General features: G+C 37.5%; 1 protein-coding gene across 1 annotated transcript in view; it reads right to left on the reverse strand.

The window, feature by feature from the left end:
- Nucleotides 1–1,482: 1,482 nt before the first annotated feature.
- Nucleotides 1,483–23,095, reverse strand: part of LOC141500085 (uncharacterized) — a 49,394-nt gene continuing 27,781 nt past the window's right edge. Inside the window, 1 exon segment of the mRNA XM_074202982.1 lies at nucleotides 1,483–9,165. Within this exon segment, the coding sequence (XP_074059083.1) occupies nucleotides 8,200–9,165 (966 nt within the window). The 3' untranslated portion in view covers nucleotides 1,483–8,199.

Raw genomic sequence — 23,095 nt, forward strand, 5'->3', positions numbered from 1 at the left:
TTTTTTAAACTTTAAAGTGGAAAATAACATTTTTTAAAGAAAAAGACATTCTGAAGCCTCTTGATTCTCATCTTTCTTAATCCATGTACTTCATTTAACATTAACCACCCTCTCCTCCCAGATGTTTTTATCCTCTCTGCATTTAGCCCACTCCTGGTTCTCCTAATAAGACATGGAAGGAAGACAGGAAACCACACTTCCTGCTGTGGTCCTTTATAATCAAAAACCATGACACTAAATTAATGATATGACATGCACATTATATTGATTATAGTGAGGGGGAAAGTCATGCAAAGAGAACATTTTCACTGCCTTTTCCAGAAATGTCATCACCCCCATGGCTTGCTCTAGTAGGAAACAGGACTTCTGGTGATGGGCTGAATACTGTGGTAGTCCTTCACCTTTAGGATATGATTCCCTCCCATATCAGCAAGGCATCATGTTTCAGCACTCCAGGCAGAACATCAACAAACCTGTCTCTAATGGTCTAATCATGGTACATTTATAATTTTTGACAATGCAGTATAGCTGACCTGTTTCATGATGGTCTAATCATCTGTAGGTGATTGAGTTGTTCTATTCAGTTCTGCAACTATACTCCACCCACCCACCTCCCAAAAACCAAAGATTTTGGCTTTCCACAAGTTGTCTGGTGGGTCATGGAAATAACACCACTGGATGGCTAGTTGGCATTGTTTTCAGTTGGAACTATTATCTAATTGTCTTTGAACCTCCAAGTTTCATGGTGCAATGGATAAAGTGCCCTTGGAATCAGGAGGACACGAGTTCAAATCTGAATTCTGATACTGTGTGACCCTGTTAAGGAAACCATGCAGATTGCCTTCCTCTCCAGCAGATCAATATCCCCTCAAATCATAGCATTCAGAACAAAAGAGGGATGGCAAAGGAAGAGTGATAGTGGCACCAGCACTTCCATATTCTATATGGTCTGCCTCCCTTTAATGCAGTCCAAGATTACCCTGATTTTTTTTGGTTAACACAATAGTGCTGCCTTAATGAAAATCCTACTCTGATGTCTCATTATTGAATAAAGAAGACCCTGGGTGTATTAAGGGACTTGGGAAACCAAGTTGGAAAGGTTATCAATAGTTAAATATGGAGGAAGTCATCACCAAGAGGCTGGCCAATGGATGATGAAGTCTTTTTCACGATAATCCAAAAAAGAAAAACACAAAATGACTCTCTTATGTGCCCCCTTTCCCCTTTTGTAATGATGATGAAACATCAGGAAATGTAGCAAACAATGGAATTTTGGACCATCTATAAACACTAACGAGTTATTCTAAATGTCTGATCTCTGTCCAACAATGGATAAACTGGCATACTTAGGAAGTGAAATACATTATTTAGAGCAGCCTATTCTAGGGAAAGGAGTACTCAACTTGGACTCAGGAAGGTCTAGTTTCCTAGTCTGCCTATAACATTTATTGACTATATGATCATAGATACCTGACCTTCAAATTCAGTTGCAGAATGGGAATACTTGTCACACCCACCTCACAAGAGCAAACAAGATGCTATATAAACCACTTTGCAAAACCTGGACACCATGTAAATTGAACCTATGGTTCACTTACACTCCAAGATCTTTTTCATAATGTTCTAACTATGCATCCTCCATCTTGGATACATGATGGTTTTATTTTATTGTGGTACTAAAGAATAAATTTTGTATTTATCCCCATCGAATTCTCTTATTAGATTCAGCCTTATTAGATTCTTGCCTGTCAGCCAGTATATCTCTCTCACCTTTGTGTCATCTTCAGACCCGAGAAGCATTTCATTTGTTAAGTCACAGATAAAAATGTTAAGCACAGAAGAAAATACAGATCTGTACAGAAATCTAAAGGAGATACCAAACCATTAGCCAAGGTCTTCCCACCCCATAAGAATAGCTAAGCAAATGATAATGAACCCATCTGTGTTATTTTATAACTTGCTATCTTTTCTACAAGAATAGCATATTAATCAATTTGTTCCCTTGTTAAGATCTTTGGGTATAAGAAATTGTTTCCTTCCCACTATGAATTCTGAGTCAGCACATTACATGCAGAATCCCAAGGTGGGGAAAAACAACCCTAAGTTCTTCTGATGACTTTGTTCCTTCATAAGAGACTAACCTAAGGTCATTCACCTGGTACTTACCTAGATAATTATAGCTAACTTCTAATTGTTATCTAGTGCTTTTTACTTTTGCAAAGGTTTTCTCTTCTAGTAGCTGTCATCACAGATTATCTACTAATCTCCTTAGATGTCAATTGTTGCTGTTGTTTAGTCATGTCCCACTCTTCACGACCCTATTGACCATATCACCCCAGGCCCTTCTATCCTCCAATATCTCCCAGTCTATCCAAGTTCATGTTCATCACTTCCATGACACAATCTATCCATTGCATTTTCTGCCATCTCCTTTTCCTTTTACCTTCAAACTTTCTCAGGATCAATCTTTTCAAATGAGTCCTATCTTCTCACATGACCAAAATAGTTAAGCTTCAACTTCAAGATTTAACTTTCCTGTGAAGAATATGAATTTTCTTTGATCCCCTTGCTTCCAAGGTACTCTCAAAGTCTTCAACACAATTTGAAAGCATTGATTTTGTGGCACTCAGCTTTCCTTATAGTTCAGCTCTCACAGTTATACATTGCTACTCAAAAATCAATAGCTTTGACTCAACTTTTGTTGGCCAGGTGATATTTCTGCTTTTTTAGCATGGTTTCCAAATTTGCCATATATTTCCTCCATGATCCCATTTGGAATTTTCTCAGCAAAGATACTGGTTTGCCATTTCCTTCTCCAGCTCCTTTTACAGATGAGGAAACTGAGGCAAAAAGGCCTAAGTGACTTGCCCAAGATCACACAATGAATGTGAAGCCAGATTTGAACTCAGGAAGAAAAGTCTTTCTGCCTCCAGGCCAGCTATCAATTCACTGTACCACCTAGATGCTCCATATCCCTCTTAAGCTAACTTGACAAATCAGAGAACCTTCAACTTTCACATTCTCATTTCCCTTCAACTAGATACTGCACTCAAAAGATCTCAAAGCTTGGATCAAGAAGAGGAAGTAGCAGATGGCACTTTGTCTCACTAATGATCATCCAGGAATCCTACTTCACAAAGGAGGGAGCACCTCTAACATGTCACAGTTGAAACTTTTTTTTATACAAAAAGGAAAAATTGGGAAGTCATTTTTGGATTTGCATTAATATTGTCTCAATCTGGTCAAAAATTTATTTGGAGACTTTATAGGGTCATGAATGCAATGAAAGAATCTAAATTTTTGACAATATGCTACAGGGAGTCACTGAAGATTTTTGAATATGGAAGCCACATAATCAGATTTATACTTAAAAGGGATTTTGGCAATGGCATTAAGATTAGATTAGAGGGGCGGCTAGGTGGCAAAGTGGATAGAGCACGGGCCTTGGAGTCAGGAGTACCTGAGTTCAAATCTGACCTCAGACACTTAATAATTACCTAGTTGTGTGGCCTTGGGCAAGCCACTTAACCCCCTTGCCTTGCAAAAACTAAAAAAAAAAACCCAACAAAAAAAAGATTAGAGAGTGTAAATCCTATTAGGAGACTATTGCATTAATCCAGATTGGTGTAATGAAAGTCTGTACAAAGATAGGAACTGAGATGTATGTTGCAAAAACAGTAGTATTTGAAAATGATCTAATAGTCAAAAGGTATCTATAAAGCACTTATATATGTCAGGTGTGATATTAAGTGATACGAATGCAAAGGCAAAAGACAATTCCTACTCTCAGGGAGCTCACAGTCTAAAACAATTATATACAAACAAGCCATATGGGAGATCAATTAGAGATACTCAATAGGGAGAAAGTACCAACATTAAGGGGGATTAGGAAATACTTCTCATAAATAAGTAAAATTTTAGCTCAGATTTGAAGGCAGCGAAGTCAAGAGGTAGAGATAAGTAAAGAATTCTAGCTACAATATACCTATCAACGTCTGTAGTCAGGAGATGGGTATCTGATACAAAGAATAAGAAGGGAATGTCGTTGTATCAGAGTACACTGAAATAAGATGTAAGAAGACCTGAGAAGGAAGGAAGTCAGTAGGTTATGAAAGCTTTTTAAAATCAGAGGATTTTGTATGTCATCCTGGAAGTGACAGGGAGTTCCTAGTCTATAGAGGATGACATGGACAGACTTTAGGAAGATCACTGGCAGCTGAGTGGAGGATGGACCCAAATAGAGAGGCTTGAAGCAGTGAGATGAACCAGCAGGTTATTGCAATAATTGAAGTATGAGGTGATCAGGGCCCTCCAATTTTTATATAAACCCATTACAGTTTCCTTCCTTCCTAGCAAAGCACACCAACTTTTCTCTATATCCTGTGAGTCCATCTGACAGGAACGTACTTTAAAAATGTGAACTGGTTGGTATTATTCCCTGAAAAGAGAAGATGCACTTACTTGTATTCTTCTCCAAAGGGAAAAAAATCACTGAATATTCTCTAGGGTCTATGCTGGTCAAGGTCAGGTCTTAACTTTCCTTTCATTTCTACTGTTTCAGGATCCCAAATATGAGGTTAGGCATATTGATGAACCCTGAAAGCTACCCAGGTTCAACTGACTTCTGACAACAGCAATACACAATTATCAGCAGGCTATTCACAGCAAAATAACTGGCCCAAATTTATATAAAATTCCAATTAGGTCTATTGTCCTCCCATACATCTCACCATTCCATGTCTCTTAAAAGCCCATGTACATAGTATCCCCCATCTTCATCAACAAATTCTGCTCATAACAAGCAAATGTGTGGGTACAGTATGTGAGCAGGACAGTGAGGGCTGTCATATCATGTATATGAAAACTATTTAAACCCTCTCCCTGTTATCTATAGACAACTATTATTGGCTCTGAAGCAAACTGAGACAGTGAAACATTGATCTCAGGGACTGTTCTCCCAATTGGAGGCTCAAAATGCAACTGATAAAAATAGAACAGTTAAAATCCCACTCCAATATACCATTCCAAGAGTGCTTCTTAGAAAGTAAGAGCCATTCCACAATCAATAAATGCTCAAAGGATATGAACAAGAAGTTTTCAGAGGAAGACATCAAGCTATTAAATCACATTAAAAAATTGTTTTAAACTAGAGAAATGCAAATTAAAACAACTCTAAGGTTCCACATCATTTGTAGCAGGTTACAAAGGCGAAAAAGACAAACACTGGAGGAGTTACAGAAAAAAAGAAACATTAATGCACTGTTGGAGGAATTATAAATGGATTCAGTCATTCTAGAAAGTAATTCAGACATGTGCCTCAAAAGTTAACTGCATTTTGACTTAGTGATATTATTAGGTCTAAACTCCCCCCCCAAAAAAAAATCAAAGGGGAAAAGGAGCTACATGTGTAAAAATATTTATAGTGCCCTTTTTGTGGGGACAAAGAAATGGTTGAACAAGTTATTGTGGAATGGAATACTATTGTTATATGAAATAATGAGTTAGTTACAGAGAAACCTGAAGAGAATTGTATAAATTGATGCACTGTGAGGTAAGCAGAGTAAGAACAATTATACATCTTAAAGAAAAAAAAAAGTTGAAAAACTCTGATCCAGAAAATAATCAACCAAAGGGCTCATGATAAAATATGCTATCTACTTCCTGATAGAACCGATGATCTCAGAGTGCAAATTGAAGGAAATATATTTTCTTCTTTCCAGGCATGGTTAACAGGGTAATTTGTTGTTCTTGATTCTACATGTTTAACAAGTTCAGTTTTCTTGCTTTTCTCAACTGGAAGGAGAGAAGGAAATGTAATAGGAAAGAGAGACAGTAAATATCTTTCTGAAAATAAAAAGCATTTTAATTCTTCCTTAGAGATGGTACAATCTACTGAAAAGAACACCAGAACTGGAGTCAGAAGACCCAAGTTCAAATTCCAGTCGAGATTAGCTATGTGACCATAGGCAAATTATTTAATTGCTCAGACTTGGTTTCCAACCTGTAAAATGGGGATAAAAATGATTGCAGACATAATTTACCTAGTTATTACAAGACTCAAATACAATAATCTGGATAAAGTGCTTTGCAAATTTTAAAGCACCATGTAAATCATCAATTATCATTATTCACTTCTCTGGGCTTTTTTCTTCATTTGTACATTAGAAATAAAACTTTTACTACCTATCTCATTCACTGGCCAGTAACAGGCCACAGGTAAACCATTAGTTATTGTTTGGGTCAAGATTGGTTCACAGTAAATGTAAACAGCAATTGTTTCTGTTTTGGCCAGAAAGCTTGGCCAAACTGATTTTTTTTCCCTTTTTAAACTGGGTAAAAGAAGTTAGTCTTTGCTTCATTTCTTTCTCAACTAGCCTTAGATCACTGAATAAACATTGTTTCAGTTAAGATGAGATCTGTTAAAAAGGTCCAAGGTCTCCCACTGCAGACAAGGCCATCTTTAGTCTTCCAGATCTATATCTGGTCACTAGACACTGATGGCTCTGAAAGAGAAAGTCAGGTTGGTAACTTTGCACTTAAGTTACCTCACTTAAATCCAATTCACATGCAAGTCATGGCATCACCTCCCTTATGTCATGGTCCTCTTCAAGAACAGAGGACAAATGCCAACTACTTTATTAGTAATGTATCTTATAAACCTCCAAACACTATAAAAATGTTGGTCATTACTGTTATTATCAAAAAACTCATTCTTGGGGTGTTTAGGTGGTGTAGTGGATAAAGCACCGGCCTGGGAGTCAGGAGTACCTGGGTTCAAATCCAATGTCAGACACTTAATAATTACCTACCTGTGTGTACTTGGGCAAGCCACTTAACCCCATTTGCCTTCAAAAACCTAAAAAAAAAACCCCTCATTCTACAGAGAGATGGCTCATGGCAAGTGGGCTTTGATGATCTGTTTTACAAGGAATTTATCACAAGGAAAAATTCCATACAATACATCGACAACCATACAATGTTGCGAATAAAGCACTTTGTAAACTTTAAAATACTAATATAAAAGTGAGTTTCTTTTACTTTCTCCAACAGTTTTAAGTTGCAACAGATTACACAGCAAACATATTCACCCATGATCAACATTCATAGTTGCATTCTCAAATATAATCAATACTAATATCAATCTGAAAAGTATATTCTCCATAATCAGTACTGTAATGCTTATAAACTAAGCATACCTGATAAACAATTCACATAAATTATGCAATTAATATTACTTCTAAGATGAAACCCAATTTTTCATTGTTTTCTATTATTTTTCCACTATGAATAATTAATATCAATTTTGATAGTCTTCCCTAACACCAGGTAGTTTAATTCTCACGAATCTTAAATGACAAATACCCTAGACTTGACATTCCAGCAGTCAGGATTATTGTACACTCGGGTCTAAAGCTGCCCTTGTTCCAAGGTATCTCAAATCCTCATTCTCACCTTAAAAAAGACAATTTTCAAAGATACATCCAAATTCTAGTAGGTAATTCAGAAAATTAACAAATCTTTTCTAATGAGATTGCAATAACTTTTAGACTTTCATATAGCTTTGCCCTAAAAGATCTTAGGATTTGGGATAAATTCAATGAATCTTTCTGCAGCCTTCTCCACTGACTCGTTCTCTTTTCAATTAATATTCTATTCTAAAATATCAGGAATATTCTATTCATAAATAAAGGCTGAACTAACTCCAAGACTCCCATATTGGCAGTGAGATCTCTCTTATACCAAATTTCTGATGTTAAAACATGGGTACAATGTAACATATTTCCAGTCATTACAATAATATTTTTCTCTTTTTATTTGAATTTCCTGAAATTCAGTTGTGAGCACTGATGAAAGGGTTTTTTCCACACTTCTGACAAATAAATTATTTTTCTCAATGCGGGCTGAGACATTAATAAGTTTAAAATGATTTCCGAGAACTGCTATTCTCTTATCTAACCCAGGGCTGTCTAATCTTACTTTTAAAAGTTTTTATTGAAACAATAGACAATATATTTTGATTTGCCATTTTAATGAGAGCTCTACAGTAGCTCAGATTTGTTTAGTAAAGCATTTAGTAAATCCAGAGACTAGCCATGTAACATCTCCCTGCAAGTTGCATGTAGCCCACAACCCACATTTTGGACAGCCCCGTCCTAACCTATTAATGGTCAAAAAAAAGTCTTTATAGAAGCCTTTTGCTCATTCATTACACTTGTATGAATTTTCTCCAGAGTGAATTATCTGATGTTTAAGAAGGTTTGCTCTTTGACTAAAGGCCTTACCACATTCATTACACATAAAAGGTTTCTCTCCAGTATGAATTCTTTGATGCTGAATAAGATTTGAACTTCTACTGAAATCCTTCCCACATTCATTACATTTATAAGGATTTTCTCCAGTATGACTTCTCTGATGTAACATAAGTTCTGAGTTCACACTGAAAGTTTTACCACATTCCTCACATCCAAAGGGTTTTTCACCAGTATGGGTTCTCTGATGTCGAATAAGTCGAGAACTCCAACTAAAGCCTTTCCCACATATATTACATTCATAAGGTTTCTCTCCACTATGAGTTCTCTGATGTTGAATAAGATTCGCTCTCTGACTGAAGCCTTTTCCACATTCATTACATTCATGTGGTTTCTCTCCAGTATGAGTTATCTGATGCTGAATAAGATTTCCTCTCTGGCTGAAAGCTTTCCCACATTCATTACATTTGTGGGGTTTCTCTCCAGTGTGAGTTCGTTGATGTCGAATGAGTTGTGAGTTCAAACTGAAAGCTTTACTACATTCATCACATTCATAAGGTTTCTCACCAGTGTGAATGCTCTGATGTTGAATAAGATTTGCTCTCTGACTAAAGTCTTTCCAACATTCACTACATTTATATGGTTTTTCTCCTGTATGAGTTCTCTGATGTCGAATAAGTTGAGAGCTTTGACTAAAGGCTTTGCCACATTCCTCACAACTATAAGGCTTCTCTCCAGTATGGATCCTATGATGCTGAATAAGTTGTGAGCTTTTTCTAAAGCCTTTTCCACATTCATCACACCTATAAGGTTTCTCCCTAATGTGAATTCTCTGGTGCTGAATAAATTCAGAAAAGTATTTGAAGTTCTGGATACAGATATTACATTTATGGGGTTGCTCTCCTACAGTATTGCCCTGATGTATATCAAGGTCTGAATTTGTAATGGAGCCTTTCCAAAATTCCTTATATTCCAGGCTTCTTTCCTCCATGGAATTCTGCTTATGAGTCATAGTTACTGGTTTGAAATGTTTTTTGAGGGAAACAGATTCCCTAAAAATCAACTCTACAGAGTTTCCCTGATGGTTCACTAAATTTCTTTCTGATTCACAAGCTTCTTCAAAACCAAATTTCTTAGGGATGACCCTTAGAAGTATTTCTGATATCCTTCCATATAATCTTCTGTCTTCTGACATATCCTCTTCTTGATAGGATGTCTTGTTCTCAGTCCTTATCTCAGAATCTGAAACAAATAAAAATGTTATCTGTTATCTGTGCTAAAAGGAAATCACAAGGGGCAGCTAGGTGGTGTAGTGGATAGAGCATCAGTCCTGGAGTCAGGAGTACCTGAATTCAAATCTGGCCTCAGACACTTAATAATTACCTAGCTGTGTGGCCTTGGGCAAGCCACTTAACCCCATTGCCTTACTAAAAAAAAAAAAAAAAAAAAGGAAATCACAAGAGTAAAAAGATAATGGAAATATATGTCTAAAAGGAGTAAAGGTTTTGAAAGTAATCAAAATAGTCCTAGATAAAGGACAGAGGGGAGAAATAGAGATTAGGTAAGAAAGGGAATGAAGACTGAACAGAGCTATGGAGAGTAACTGAAGACAAGCTAGACAGAGAATAAGTAGTTGAACTAGGCTGAAGAAAATAAAGGAGTTCATGACGATGGTGGGGAGTGGTATCAGATTAGAGAGGTAGTTATGTGACAATGAGTGAAGCAAAGTAAATGTCGCGTGTGATAAAGATATGTTGTCACAGGGAAAGGAAAAGAATGGTGTTCTTGCCCCAAATGTGTACCCCATTTTTACTCAGTGAGGAGGATTTTTCATCCAATAACAACTTTTTTCAGGCAGGGAGGGTGAACACTTCAAAAGCCCTCTCCAACACCAGTCAGTCCACCCTATGTAAGTGACATTTAGGTAACACTATAAGGTTTGTAAAGCATTTCATATAAAGTATTTCATTTCTGTTTGTTAAGTACTATACTTATTATTATCCCAATTTTTATGGAAAAGGAAATTGAGGATGAGAGAGATTAAATACCTAACCCAGGGTCACAGGATTAATAGGTATCCAAAGCAGGGTTCACATTCCATCCACAAATCCAGCCCTCAATTTACTATATCATCCACTTTTTCCAATGTCACTAATAGCAAAGAGCAATATCCTGTACTATGGAGAAGCACAAATCCAGAAGACCCAAGTGTGAATCCCAACTTCCTCATACATTAGCTATAATCTCCAACATCTATGGGAATCTCATTATCTACTCTGACTCATGAGACTGATTCTCCTTGCTAAGAAATATATATGATAGCCAAGAGCAACACTTATTTAGAACATTAAATAAGAAAATATTATGGAGGAAAAAGATGGAAGTTCATAAGAAGCAAAAGAAGGAAAAGAAGGAAAAAAGTTCAAATGAAGCTTATGAAAAGCTCTGGCTGAGTAAAGTCATTTTGAGAATATTAAAGGATGAAACCATAAAGGATGAAAAACATGAAAGACCTGTAATGATTTTTTTAATAACTTTTCTCACTCCAGGAACATTTATCCAAAAATACCGTATGATAAAGTAGAGATGGCATCAAGGAAACCAAAGATTGAAAATAACTAAACTAGATCAAATATATAGAGGAGTTCTTCCTGAAGGACATCTGATTTGGAAATCATTAAAGTATCTAAATTTGGGGCAGCTAGGTTGAACAATAGATAGAGCACCAGCTCTGGAGTTGGAAGAGCCTGAGTTCAAATTCCAATCTCAGACACTTAAAAATTACCTAGCTGTGTGACACTGGGCGAGTCACTTAATCCCAATGCCTGACAAAAAAACAACCCCCCCCCTCCAAAAAAAAGGTAACTAAAATTCTCAAAATATCTGGAAAGAATAGCAAACATGTAGGGAAAATCCCTGACCTCAAGACTAAAAAAAAAGGGCAGACAATAAATATTTACATTGATGGATCCAGAGTTGATAGTCACATGACCAGCAAGGTGATGATTACTTATTTTCTCTAAACCACCTCAATTCTTCCACCCTCCAAAAGAAAAAGAACATATCAGACATTGCAGCAAGAATAGAATACTATTAAAGAAAAAGCTTAATGTACTAATTCCCGAGAATATTAATATTTAAAGATCACTCAGGACCCCATCTTGCCCCAACTGAAAGCCTCCATAGGTCAGCAGCAGGTATGCAAGGTAATACACAAGTTCCCTATGGTTGCATATACTAAAGAAATATTGCAAGAATGATCCTTCATCCTCCTATAATTCAAGAAACAGCAAACACTGACTCTCCCTAACCACAAGCTGAAGTGAAAGATGAAGGCTAGATTAAAAACATGCTGCCTAATTTGGAATTACGCCCAAAAGGCAATAAGAATGTGCATACCTTTTAATCCAGTAATACTACTACTGGAGCCTATACCCTAAAAAAAAATCATGGAAAAAGGGTAAAACCATCACTTGTACAAAAATATTCATAGCAGCCCTATTTGTGGTGGCAAGGAATTGGAAATGGAGTTAATGTTCATCAACTGGGGAATGGCTGAACAAATTGTGGCATATGTATGTTATGAAACATTATTGTTCTATTAGAAACCAAGGAGGGATGGGAATTCAGAGAAGCCTGGGAGGATTTGCATGAACTGATGCTGAGCAAGATGAACAAAACCAGAACATTGTACATCATAACAGTGACATGGGGTTGATGATCAGTCTTAATGGACTTGCTCATTTCATCAGTGCAACAATCAGGGACAATTTTAGGAGAATACCATCTATATCCAAAGAAAGAATTGTGGAGTTTAAACAAAGACCAAAGACTATTACCTTAAATTTTTTTAAAAAAGTTATCTTATTATGAAATTTTGCTCTTTTATATTTTATTTTTTTCCTTAAGGATATGATTTCTCTCTCAAGACATTCAATTTTGATCAATGTATAGCATGGAAATAATGTAAAGACTACTGACTACCTTCTGTGGGAGGTTGGGGAAGGAAGCAAGATGGGGGGAAAATTGTAAAATTCAAAAAACAATAAAACAAACAAATAAATAACAATGTGCTGCCTTTTGATTGGAACACAGGCCTAAATTAGAAATAAGTGACTTAGTCCAGTTGGGCTGCAGGAGACTGAAATGAAGTCTAATCCCTCCCATAGGGCAGTCAGGACAGGGAGCCAAACTGACCAACCTTTTATCCTCCAACTCCATAAGCATGATATACAAGTAGTAGAGGTATACCACTAGCAAAGAGAAAATAGCCAGAAAGTAAATGACTAAGAATACAAAAGGAAAAAATGACCAAAACTATGCATCTGTGTTCCTCCTTTTCCAGCTCTTTAATTGTGTATTAGAATAATATATTTATATCAAGGTGCCCTTGATAAGGGTATAAAAAAGAATAGAGAGACTTTCATCTCTATGCAAATGATTCCCAGATCAACTTCCCTAATCTCTTTCCTGAGCTCTTAAACCACCATCTAGACATCTTGAATGGGATGCACTATAAACATCTCAAAGGGGGCAGCTAGGTTGTGTAGTGGATAAAGCACTGGCCTTGGAGTCAGGAGTACCTGGGTTCAAATCCGATCAGACACTTAATAATTACCTAGCTGTGTGGCCCTGGGCAAGCCACTTAACCCCATTTGCCTTGCAAAAACCTAAAAAAAAAACCTATAAACACCTCAAAACTCAACATGTTCAAAAAGAAACATTTCTTTCCCCCAAAAAAACCTCTCCTCTCCAAAATTTCCCTATTATTGTCAAGGACATCATTAACTTGGCTCATGATCTCAGTGACATCCATGGTTTCTCTTGCACCCATCCCACATAACCCTTCTCTCCACTCACAAAACTATCACCCTGGTGCAGGCCCTCAACATTTCTAACTAGTCTGCCTGCTTCTAATCTTTCTCTTCTCAAAAACCTGTCCACAGAGGAGTTACCAAATTGAAAGTCCTAAAAGTACATGTCAATTCCCCTCTTAAGAAGCTCCGAAGGGGCACAGTGGATAGAACACTGGCCCTGGAGTCAGGAGGACCTGAGTTCAAATCCAGCCTCAGACATAGAATACTTACCTGTGTGACCTTGGGCAAGTCACTTAACCCTGCTGCCTTGTAAAAAAAAGCCCCAGAAGCTCCTAATTATCTCTGAGATAAATAAAACTACAAATTCTTATATTTAGCATTTAAAGTCATTCAATATTTGGCTTCAGCCTACTTTCTCAGGCTTCATATATTTTCCAGTTCAAATGGTCTATTTTGTTGCTCTCTCTACAAGACATTCTACTTCCCAGTCCTTTTTCACAGACCATCCTCACCCCCCAAAATTTACTCCTTTGCCATCTTCACCTATTAAAATACCTTTTCCTCCAAAGCCCAGGAAAAGGGTCAATTTGCCAACTCCTACAGGAAGCACTCTGCTCCCCAATTTTCTCCACCCTCATAATTTCCTTTGTATGTATTTTGTTATTTATTTATTCTTCTGTGTTCATGTAGTTCATCCTTCCCCCCCAACAGGATATAAATTCACTGAAGACAGAGACTGCAATTTTTGTGATTGTATCCCCAAAGAGTATACAAGGAATTTATCTGGCACATAGTGGATAAATGTTTGTTGGGAAAAAAAGTCCTTGTACAACCACTCCTACACTTTTTTACACTGCTTTCCAAACTTTTTAAAGGGCTTTAAAAATTTGGTTTTTTGGATAGCCTTTCATTAATACAAAAATTATCAAGAAAAATAAAAAGTACAACTCCTACCATCTGCTTTCTCATTCAATGTCTCAGCCTATGGTCCTGGTGCAGTCATTCTTCCCTACTTTAACTTAGATACTGATATCATATTTTCTCACATCCTACCAAATTCGAAGTTCTGATGGTGTGTCTTCAAAGTTTTCAGCACAGGGTCCTCAATACACTCTCAGTTCCTTTGTCCTCATCATACCTGCCAATTCTCTCTGTCTGGTTTACTCAGAATATTCTATACCCATTCCCATCTCCCACCTTCATGCCTTCTCTACAGCAGTGCCTGGAATATCTGAGTATTTCCAGGGTTGATCAGAAATGACAATTATTTACTTGGTCCCTCTCACTCACTTCTACTAAGTCTCTCAGTATCGCTTGTCTTTTCTGAGTTCTCTGTAGATACTGCTCATGGAGAAGGAAACAGGATGTGTTGATTTGTGCTTGGAACTAGAATACAATCTCAGTCTCCTCAGGAAGGGGGGAATGGGTGACCTGTGAAAGAAAGGAAATGTTTAGCTAACATAGTGAAAAACCACATTCAGAGAGTGGGTAGGTCCTCTGAAAAGGAATGCAGTTTCAAAAGCTGAGACTATAGGATAGGGAAAGGAAGGAATGGGTAATGAATTAAAGGAGTTAAAAGATTTGAGCTCAGAGGTGACAAGCTCATTTGGTTCAGCCCTATCGGGAAGGCAGGAAACGCTCACACATAGAAGAGTTCAAAGGTAGTTTTCTATAGGAAACTCCATTAATAAGGGCTTACTCCTGAGAGTAGCTGTCCTGACACCAGAGATCAGACCTGTCAGCTCACAATAGGAAGCAAAAATATATTGTCTCTGAGATCCAAAGAATTGAGGAGGCTCCGGGCCCTGATTTAATTTAATTTAATTAGCTCTTCCAAGTGCTCTACAGCTTTTAACATGAGGTATCACAGAAATGAATCTGTAGAATCCTTACCAAGACACCCCACATTCCCGTAATTCTCTAGCATCACATCCCTGTAGAGGGTCTTCTGATCAGGATCCAGATGTGTCCATTTTTTCCTCAAGAAATATAAAAGCCAAATTCTGGAATGACACTGCCTCCTGAAATAACACGCCCCTGCAGTTCCAGAGAGAATGCCACAACTGTGCTCTGCCTGGTGTGATGGAGAGACCAGACAGCCTTGGGAATGGGGAAAAGATATGATTGAAGTCCTCTGATTCTATATAAGTTCCCACTATATTTGTAGAAGGGAAGAGGGCAGGAGAGAAAGAGGAGAAAAGTACATGAAAAATATTAGGACAGAGGAAGAAAAGCTAAATTATAGGCATCAAAGAAAATTTATTATAGTTTGAAGAGGTCAACAGGCCAACTGTAAGATGGATGAAATTAGAATAGAGCTGAAAGAGGCTTCCTATTAAGACAGATAAATAAAAAATTCAGATTCATTTTCTTAAATGCTAATAGTTTAGGACATACCCTCTCCCCTCCTAATCCATCTTTTATGGTATGAAAAGAACACTCCTTATGTATAGATACAGTCATGTCTCTGCTCTACACTAAATCTTTCCAATTATTGTTTCCAGAGTCAAGTTCAAACATCTGGGCCTAGTAATCCAGGTATACTCCACATTGTCTCAACTCTATCTTTCCAGTCTCATTTCAAATTATATTTCTCATCACATATTCATTTCCAAGGTGTTGAGGCCTCCATAGAGTTCCCTGTGCCCATATGGGTCTTCACACAGCCATACCCAACTTGCTGAATGCTTATCAATCGTTTAGAGATTGACTCAAAGACAAAGGCATGGAAGCAGAGAACTGTATATACCTGTTGCTTCAAGCAAATGGATGTCTTACCATCCCCAAAAACATCTGGTGGATTCCTACTTCCATGACTTTGTTCATAGTACTTTTTTGGGTAAAATATCAGCCCTTCCTCCATTTCACCTGTTTAAATCCTTCAAGGTTTGGCTGAAATGCTACCTTTTCCACAAAGGGTTTCTCAATCACTCCAAATAAAAGTGCTTCTTCTAAACTCTCACAGTATTGTGTTTCAACCCAGTTTTATTATTTCATTTTTGCCTTTCATGATAGGTTTTCTACCTATTTTATATTCTCAACTAAACTGTATCTTCAGGAAAGGGATTTCTATTTCATTCCCATCCACCCAACTATACAATGTCTTATGTAAGGTTTTCTAGTAAATCAAAGATCAGTGTCATCCCTCCAACTTTTCCTCCATTCTTCAGTCAAGTATGCTTATAAACTAGGTACTATTATTTTCCTGATTCTGCAGATGAGGAAATAGAATCTAAGAGAGGTTAAGTGATGAGACTGGAATCCCAAAGCTACCAAGGAAGACTTCAAACTCAAATTTTCCTGACTCCAAGTTCAATTCTATATACACTGAACAACCTACCTGGATCTGACCAAAACTTTTATCCATAAACCTGCTAAGAATTTCAGTGTCCCCTTTTTTCTTGGAAGAGTAGAAATGATTGAGAATGAAAATGGGACACTATCTCCATCAGGGTCTGAAACTCCAACCTATTTTTACAAGCTTATTTTTATATTATTCTTATGGTCATTTACTATTTCAGCCAAACTTCTGAGAGCACAACATTCCATCTCTCAAATCCATGTCTTTACACAGAGTCCCCTCAAACTTATCTCCAAACCTCAATCCTTTAGGATCCTTAACTTCCCTTAAGGTTCAGGTCAGGGGTGTTCTTCTAGAACAGAATCCACCAGATGTATTTTCTGACTAGCAAAACCCCATTCAGGACATTTGCGTTCTTGTACTCTCTATTTCTTCAAATCATCTATTATTTACTTTCTTTGTACATATTTTAAATGTAAACTCCTTGAGAATAGGGTGGGTTTTGCTTTTCAATATATTACAAAAAGTACCTGTGTAATAAATATTTGTTTAACTGAGTTAACTGAGTTAACTGAACAGCCCAAGCTTCTATAGTGTTGAGTGGTTATAAACTTCTGTCCAAAACCAAGAGGGAACATGAACATGGGAAATTTTCAGAAAAGAGGTGAAATGTTATGAAAGTGAGATATTCAGTTTCTGAACAAAGACAACCAGAAACATGAATTACTGATCTCACAAAGGAACCAGATTTTTGGGATATCACAACAGATTTTAGACAGATATAAGGAAAAAGTTCTCAGCAATTAAGGATGTCCCAAATTGGAAAGTATTGCTTTAGGAATATCTGCTACTAGTAGAGGTTTTCAAGCAGAGACTAGATTGTTGCTCAAAGAAGACACCAAAGGAAAGTTTTGAGTTAAAGAAGTTTGGATTAGTTGGTCTCTGTGTTCCATTTGGTTCAGACATTCTGTGTTCTAAATTCAACATCCTACTAATGGAAGCCAACTCCAAAAATTAAAGAACTTCTTAGCTGCAAGAGACCTCAGAGTCAACCATTTTATTTTACAGGTTGAGAATCTGAAGCCAGATAGGGTAAAGGATTTATCAAAGATTACATAGCAATACTGAGAAAAAAAAAGTTCAGCAAAACCAACTAATACATAGGTTGCACAACATCCTTTTAAATTTTAAAATTTTTTGCAACCTCTTCCTTTCCAATCATTCAGATTCACAATTTTGGAAATCATCTCTACTTCTGTTATCTCCCAATTAGTCTGTGTGGGAAAGTTCCTGGTGGGGTCTTCTCAGGGTTAAGAAATGTTTTTGTCAAGAAATACTTGCGGGACAGCTAGGTGGCGAAGTGGATAGAGCACCGGCCCTGGAGTCAGGGGGACCTGAGTTCAAATTCGACCTCAGATACTTAATAATTACCTAGCTGTGTGGCCTAGGGCAAGCCACTTAACCCAATTTGCCTTGCAAAAAAAAAAAAATCTAAACTACAAAAAAAAAAAGCTTGCATTACAGAAAAAGCTCAGAACCACCTGCTTTATGATAAGCCTGTTTTTGCAAACTGGGAGCATATTCTGATATTACTTCATTTTCGTTGAGATAATTATGAAGGTACTAAATTACCTAACCATCTAGTGGGGAAAATATCATGAAAACATTTCATCTTTTCTTTCTGTCTGTTGTTGGAGTAAATTTCAGTGAATACATTTACCCCCAGAAGCCCAGCCAATGGGTTAAAGGGGAGGAGAGTTAGGCAGAAGGGGAAACTCTTTAAAACCCAAACTTACTCTCCAACTTGAGTGCCCCCTCTCTCTGGAGAATAAAATAAAACTTCCTTTTGATGGGACCCAGTCTGAAAATTTCTTTTAGGGAAAATCTATCCCACACACTTCTCTCATCTCCAACTGGTGGAAGTCTTTTCTATCTCTCCTCCACATCTCTCTAAAGCTTTCCCTTCCCTCCTCTCACACAACTACTGTCCTGGTTCAGATTCTGACCACTTCTACCCTGAACCATCATAATGGCTTGAGTGGTTTCCCTGCCTTAAATCTCTCCCCTCTCCAATCCATCCTCTACAAAGCTGCTAAATTTCTAAATCTCAGAATCCATTTTGCTAGGGGCTCCCAACTGGCTCCGGGATAAAAAATATAATACAAACTCTTCTATTTAGCATTTCAACTTCCAGCTTATCTTTTCAAGTCCATCTTATTTATTTTCCATCAAGAGCTCTACCAGCTCTACCAATTGGCCTTCTGTTCCTCGCACAAGACATGCCATTTCGTGCTTCTGTTCTTGCTTTATTACACATGGTTGCTGGCCAGCTGTCTCTTCCATCAGACTGAGAGCAGGAACCAGTTTTTTTGTTTTGTTTTGTTTTGTTTTTCCTAGGCAGTGGGGTTAAGTGGCTTGCCCGAGGCCACACAGCTGGGTCATTACTAAGTGCCTGAGGCCGAATATGAACTCAGGGACTCCCGACGTGCTAATTAACTTTACAAATGAGGAAGGTCTTCGCCTTGGCTCTCCCCCCTCATCTCCAGCTCTCGGATCCTCGGCTTCCCCAAACCCCACCTTACCCACGTGCCACCTTCAACAGGAGCCCGGCGCAATTTTTCTGTTAGCGTTTACAGGTAAATTCATTTGTGTCTATTTGAGTTTGCTTCCGTGTTCGGGTCTCCACAGCCTCACGGCGCCCGGCACGGGGCTGGCTGCTAGCGGGGGCTCCCGAGTCCGTGGGATGACAGGAGGGAACTGAGGCCGCGGAGGGGCGGACTCTGCCTCGCTCACCCCTTTATCCCTCCCGAGCAGGACTCACCCTCGGCTGCGGCCCTGGGAATGGCCGTTACAATGGCCCTGCGAGGGGGGCGGGGCAACATGGACCCAGGCCCAGCACCCAACGGTCACCCGCGCCCGACTTCCGGGGCACTGCCGGGGCACTTCCGGGCCCGCTCTAGGAAGCGGGAGGACTTCCCTCTCGGTGGTTGCTCCCCCTCTCCCACTCCAGATTCGGGCGCGACTGCAATGGAGCCCCGCCCACCGCAGCCAGTGTCAGAGAGGCTCCGCCCACCCCACGTGACTCCAGGATTGAGGCGGGCACTTCCGTTAGCCGCGAACCTGGCCTAAACGCTCATCCTAAAACCTCCTCCAGGCACCAGGCAGCCCTGGCCCCCGGCCTCGCTTCCAGCCCTGCCATTGCCAAAGACTTTCATATCTTTTTTTTTTTTTTTTTTAGGTTTTTGCAAGGCAAACAGGGTTAAGTGGCTTGCCCAAGGCTACACAGCTAGGTCATTATTAAGTGTCCGAGGTCGGATTTGAACCCAGGTACTCCTGACTCCAGGGCCGGTGCTTTGTCCACTACGCCACCTAGCCTCCCCCATATCTTTTTTTTTAATTTTTTTAACTCTATACTCAGCTTCTGAAGCCCCCAAAAGCCATTTAATCAGCGAGTTAACAAGCGTTATTTATAAAGTACCTATTACAGGCTTAGTACTATTTGAAATTGCACTTAGCAACTGAACTCCTTTTGACGTTGGGTAAGTAGCGAAAGGAGCAATTTTCACAGCGTGGCTAACCAGCAGCAGTGATATGAAAGATTGCTCCAGATAATCAACAAAAGAGAAATGGAAAAATTAAATACCTCTGAGGCGCCACCTTACACCCAGCAAACCAGCAAAATATAAGAGGCAGAAAGAGCTTTGAAGGGAAAACCAGAAAAAACTGATGTTGGAACTGTGAATGATCCAAATAGTTTAGAAATCAATTTGGAATGCTAAGCACAAGACTACAAGGAAGATCCCAAACATCAGAATTTTCATAGTTCTTTTTGCTATAGCAAAATGCTAGTTGGAGAATAACTGAACAAATTAGGAAATCTTATCTTTGGGAATAAGAAATATGAAAAAAATCAGAAAAATATGGAAAGACTTGCATGAACTAATGAATGTATGGTGAAATAAACTGAACAAGGAAAATAATTACACAATGGTTACAATAATATAAACAAAAACACTATGAAGGTTATAATACTTTGTTACAGAGGAGGGTTCATTTTTGTAGGAAGGGTGAAACGATTGATAGAAAAATAAGTCATCAATTATATATTTTTTGGGGGGGTTGGCAAAGCAACGGGGTTAAATGACTTGCCCAAAGTCACACAGCTACGTAATTATTAAGTGTCTGAGGTTGGATTTGAACTGAAATCCTCCTGACTCCAGGCCAGTACTCTAACCATTGTGCTACCTGGCTGTCCCCCTACATATATATTATATATATGTATACATATATGCATACACATATAAACATACATATACATACATACATATGTAGACATGCATATACATATAATTTTTTTAAGAAGAAAATATGATTCGATTAAGAATCAGAAGTGGAAGACCTACAGATTACTCATAAGCTTCATGTCTATAATCTTGAATATTACTTGAGACTGATGAAGATAACTTCAAACATAATACCAAACAACATAAGAAAAGTTACCTATGAGATAGTAATTTAGGAATCAGCTATTTTTTTTAGTTAGACAGTTAACCAGTTAGAGCAAAAGAGAAAATCAAATCAAAGGCAGAAAAAAGGATAATGGTAAGACATTGTGAAGTTTTAACAGCTTCAGCTTGAACTATTCAAATAAGGTATTGATTCTAAAAAGTGATCACTTGGGTACACAAGCCCTGGAGTCAGGAAGTGATGTCACTTAACACCATCACCTTGTAAAAACAAAAAATGATCAGTGAATATGGGTAAAAATATCAATAGTAGTTTAACTTATAGTTACATTAGTGAGGAGGACAACATGGTCTAGAAAGTACCAGCTCCTAAAGTCTTAGAAAAGTAAAAAACATGGAATGCCAATTTAGATGACAAATACATTTGCAAAACATTAGGAGAAAGATGCAGATTACAAACAGAATACTGTCATAAAACAGCAAATATTACAAATGCCTAATCTTGGCCTGGAATGTAAATTTCTGGTAAATAAGAAATGTTTTATCATCATATTTGAATCTTCTTGTCCAATACATAGCATTAATTCCTGATACATCGTACTTTAATTTATTTGTTAATAGAGCAACTAAAGAAATGAGCAAGTGACAGCAAGATGGCACAGTGGATAGAGCACTGGCTCTGGAGTGAGGAGAACCTGAGTTCAAATCCTATCTCAGATACTTATTAGCTGCAGGGCAGAGGACAAGTAACTGAATCCAAATTCCCTCAACAACAAAAAAGAAAAGAAAGAAGTGAATATCATATGTGCAGAATGTTGCAAACATTTTCAGACTATGTTATTGTAAAAATTGGTTTTCCTCTCTTATAAGGGAAGACTCACTTTGTTAGGAGTGTTGATAAAGTCAAAACCAGTATAAAGAAAAGATAGCAATGAAGCTTTTTTAAAGTATTATTTTTACATATATTTAACTTAAATTTTTATTTAAATTTTTATATTGTCTTATCCTTTTGTTACCTATATTTCTCACTATCTCTTTTTCTCCACTCTGCAGAAGGCCATCTTTTATAATAAAGAATTTTTTGAAAAAGGAAAAAAATTAGTACTCGAAATAACATATCAAAAAAAGTCAGACATTATTATGTATGCAGTTGTCTAAACTATGGTCCCTTACCTTTTCAAAGAAGAAGAAGAAGAATTTTTTCATATTTCTTCCTTGGGACCAAGGATGATTATTCCAATTTTGTAGTAATTTTTTGTTATTCTTTTTCATTTATATTACTATAATTATTGTGCTTATTGTTTTGCTGGTTCTGCTCACTTCATTTTATATCAAATCAAATTAGTCTTTCTATACTTCTCTACATTAATTATCCCCATCATTTCTTATAGCACAGTTTTATTCACTTACTATATTTAGCCCTTCCCAATCAATGTTCATCTAATTTATTTTCAGTTCTTTGATACCACAAAAAAAGCGTTACTGCAAAGATTTTGGTGCATTTGAGACCATCACTTTTGTCAATGACTTCTGCAGCAGAGAGAGAAAGGGGGGGAATGGTATATGCCTAGAAGGCACTGGGTCAAAGGCTATGTATATTTTAGTAATTTTTTTTGGCTTATTCAAAATATTTTTCCAGAAGGTTTGACTAAATTTATAGATGCAGCAACATGGCACTATTGTGTCTGACTTTCTGAATTCCCTTGAACATTGATAATTATTTTCTTCTGCGATCTTTGTCAGTTTACCCATAGTGATACACAAAAACTTCAAGGTGTTTGTTTTATATTGTTTTATATTTCTTCTATTGGTGATTTTCAATGGTCTTTCTTATGATTGTTAATAGTTTATAATTAGTTTGAGAACTATTTTCTCACATCCTTTGACTTCTTATCTACTCAGAAATGGTCTTGGGTCCTTAAATTCTAATAGGTCTTTATAGAGATAGCTATAAGGGATTGACTACTGGGTCTGGAATCAGGAAGACCTGAGTTCAAGTTTGACCTCAGACACTTTCCAATTGTACTACTTTTAGCAAGTCATTTTACCTCTTTCTGCTTTGGTTTCCTCATCTACAAAATGGGGATGATGATAATAACACCTATCTCCAAGGGTTGTTGTGAAGATCAAATGAGATTGCACATATATGTGTATGTATAGAAAACTTTGCAAAACTTAAAATTTTATAAAAATGATAGCTACAATATCCTGAACTTCAAACCTTTATTAGATATCTGATAAAAATTCCAATTGACTATTTCC

This window comes from Macrotis lagotis, chromosome X, assembly GCF_037893015.1.
Source record: "Macrotis lagotis isolate mMagLag1 chromosome X, bilby.v1.9.chrom.fasta, whole genome shotgun sequence".
NCBI classification, from domain to species: Eukaryota; Metazoa; Chordata; class Mammalia; order Peramelemorphia; family Peramelidae; genus Macrotis; species Macrotis lagotis.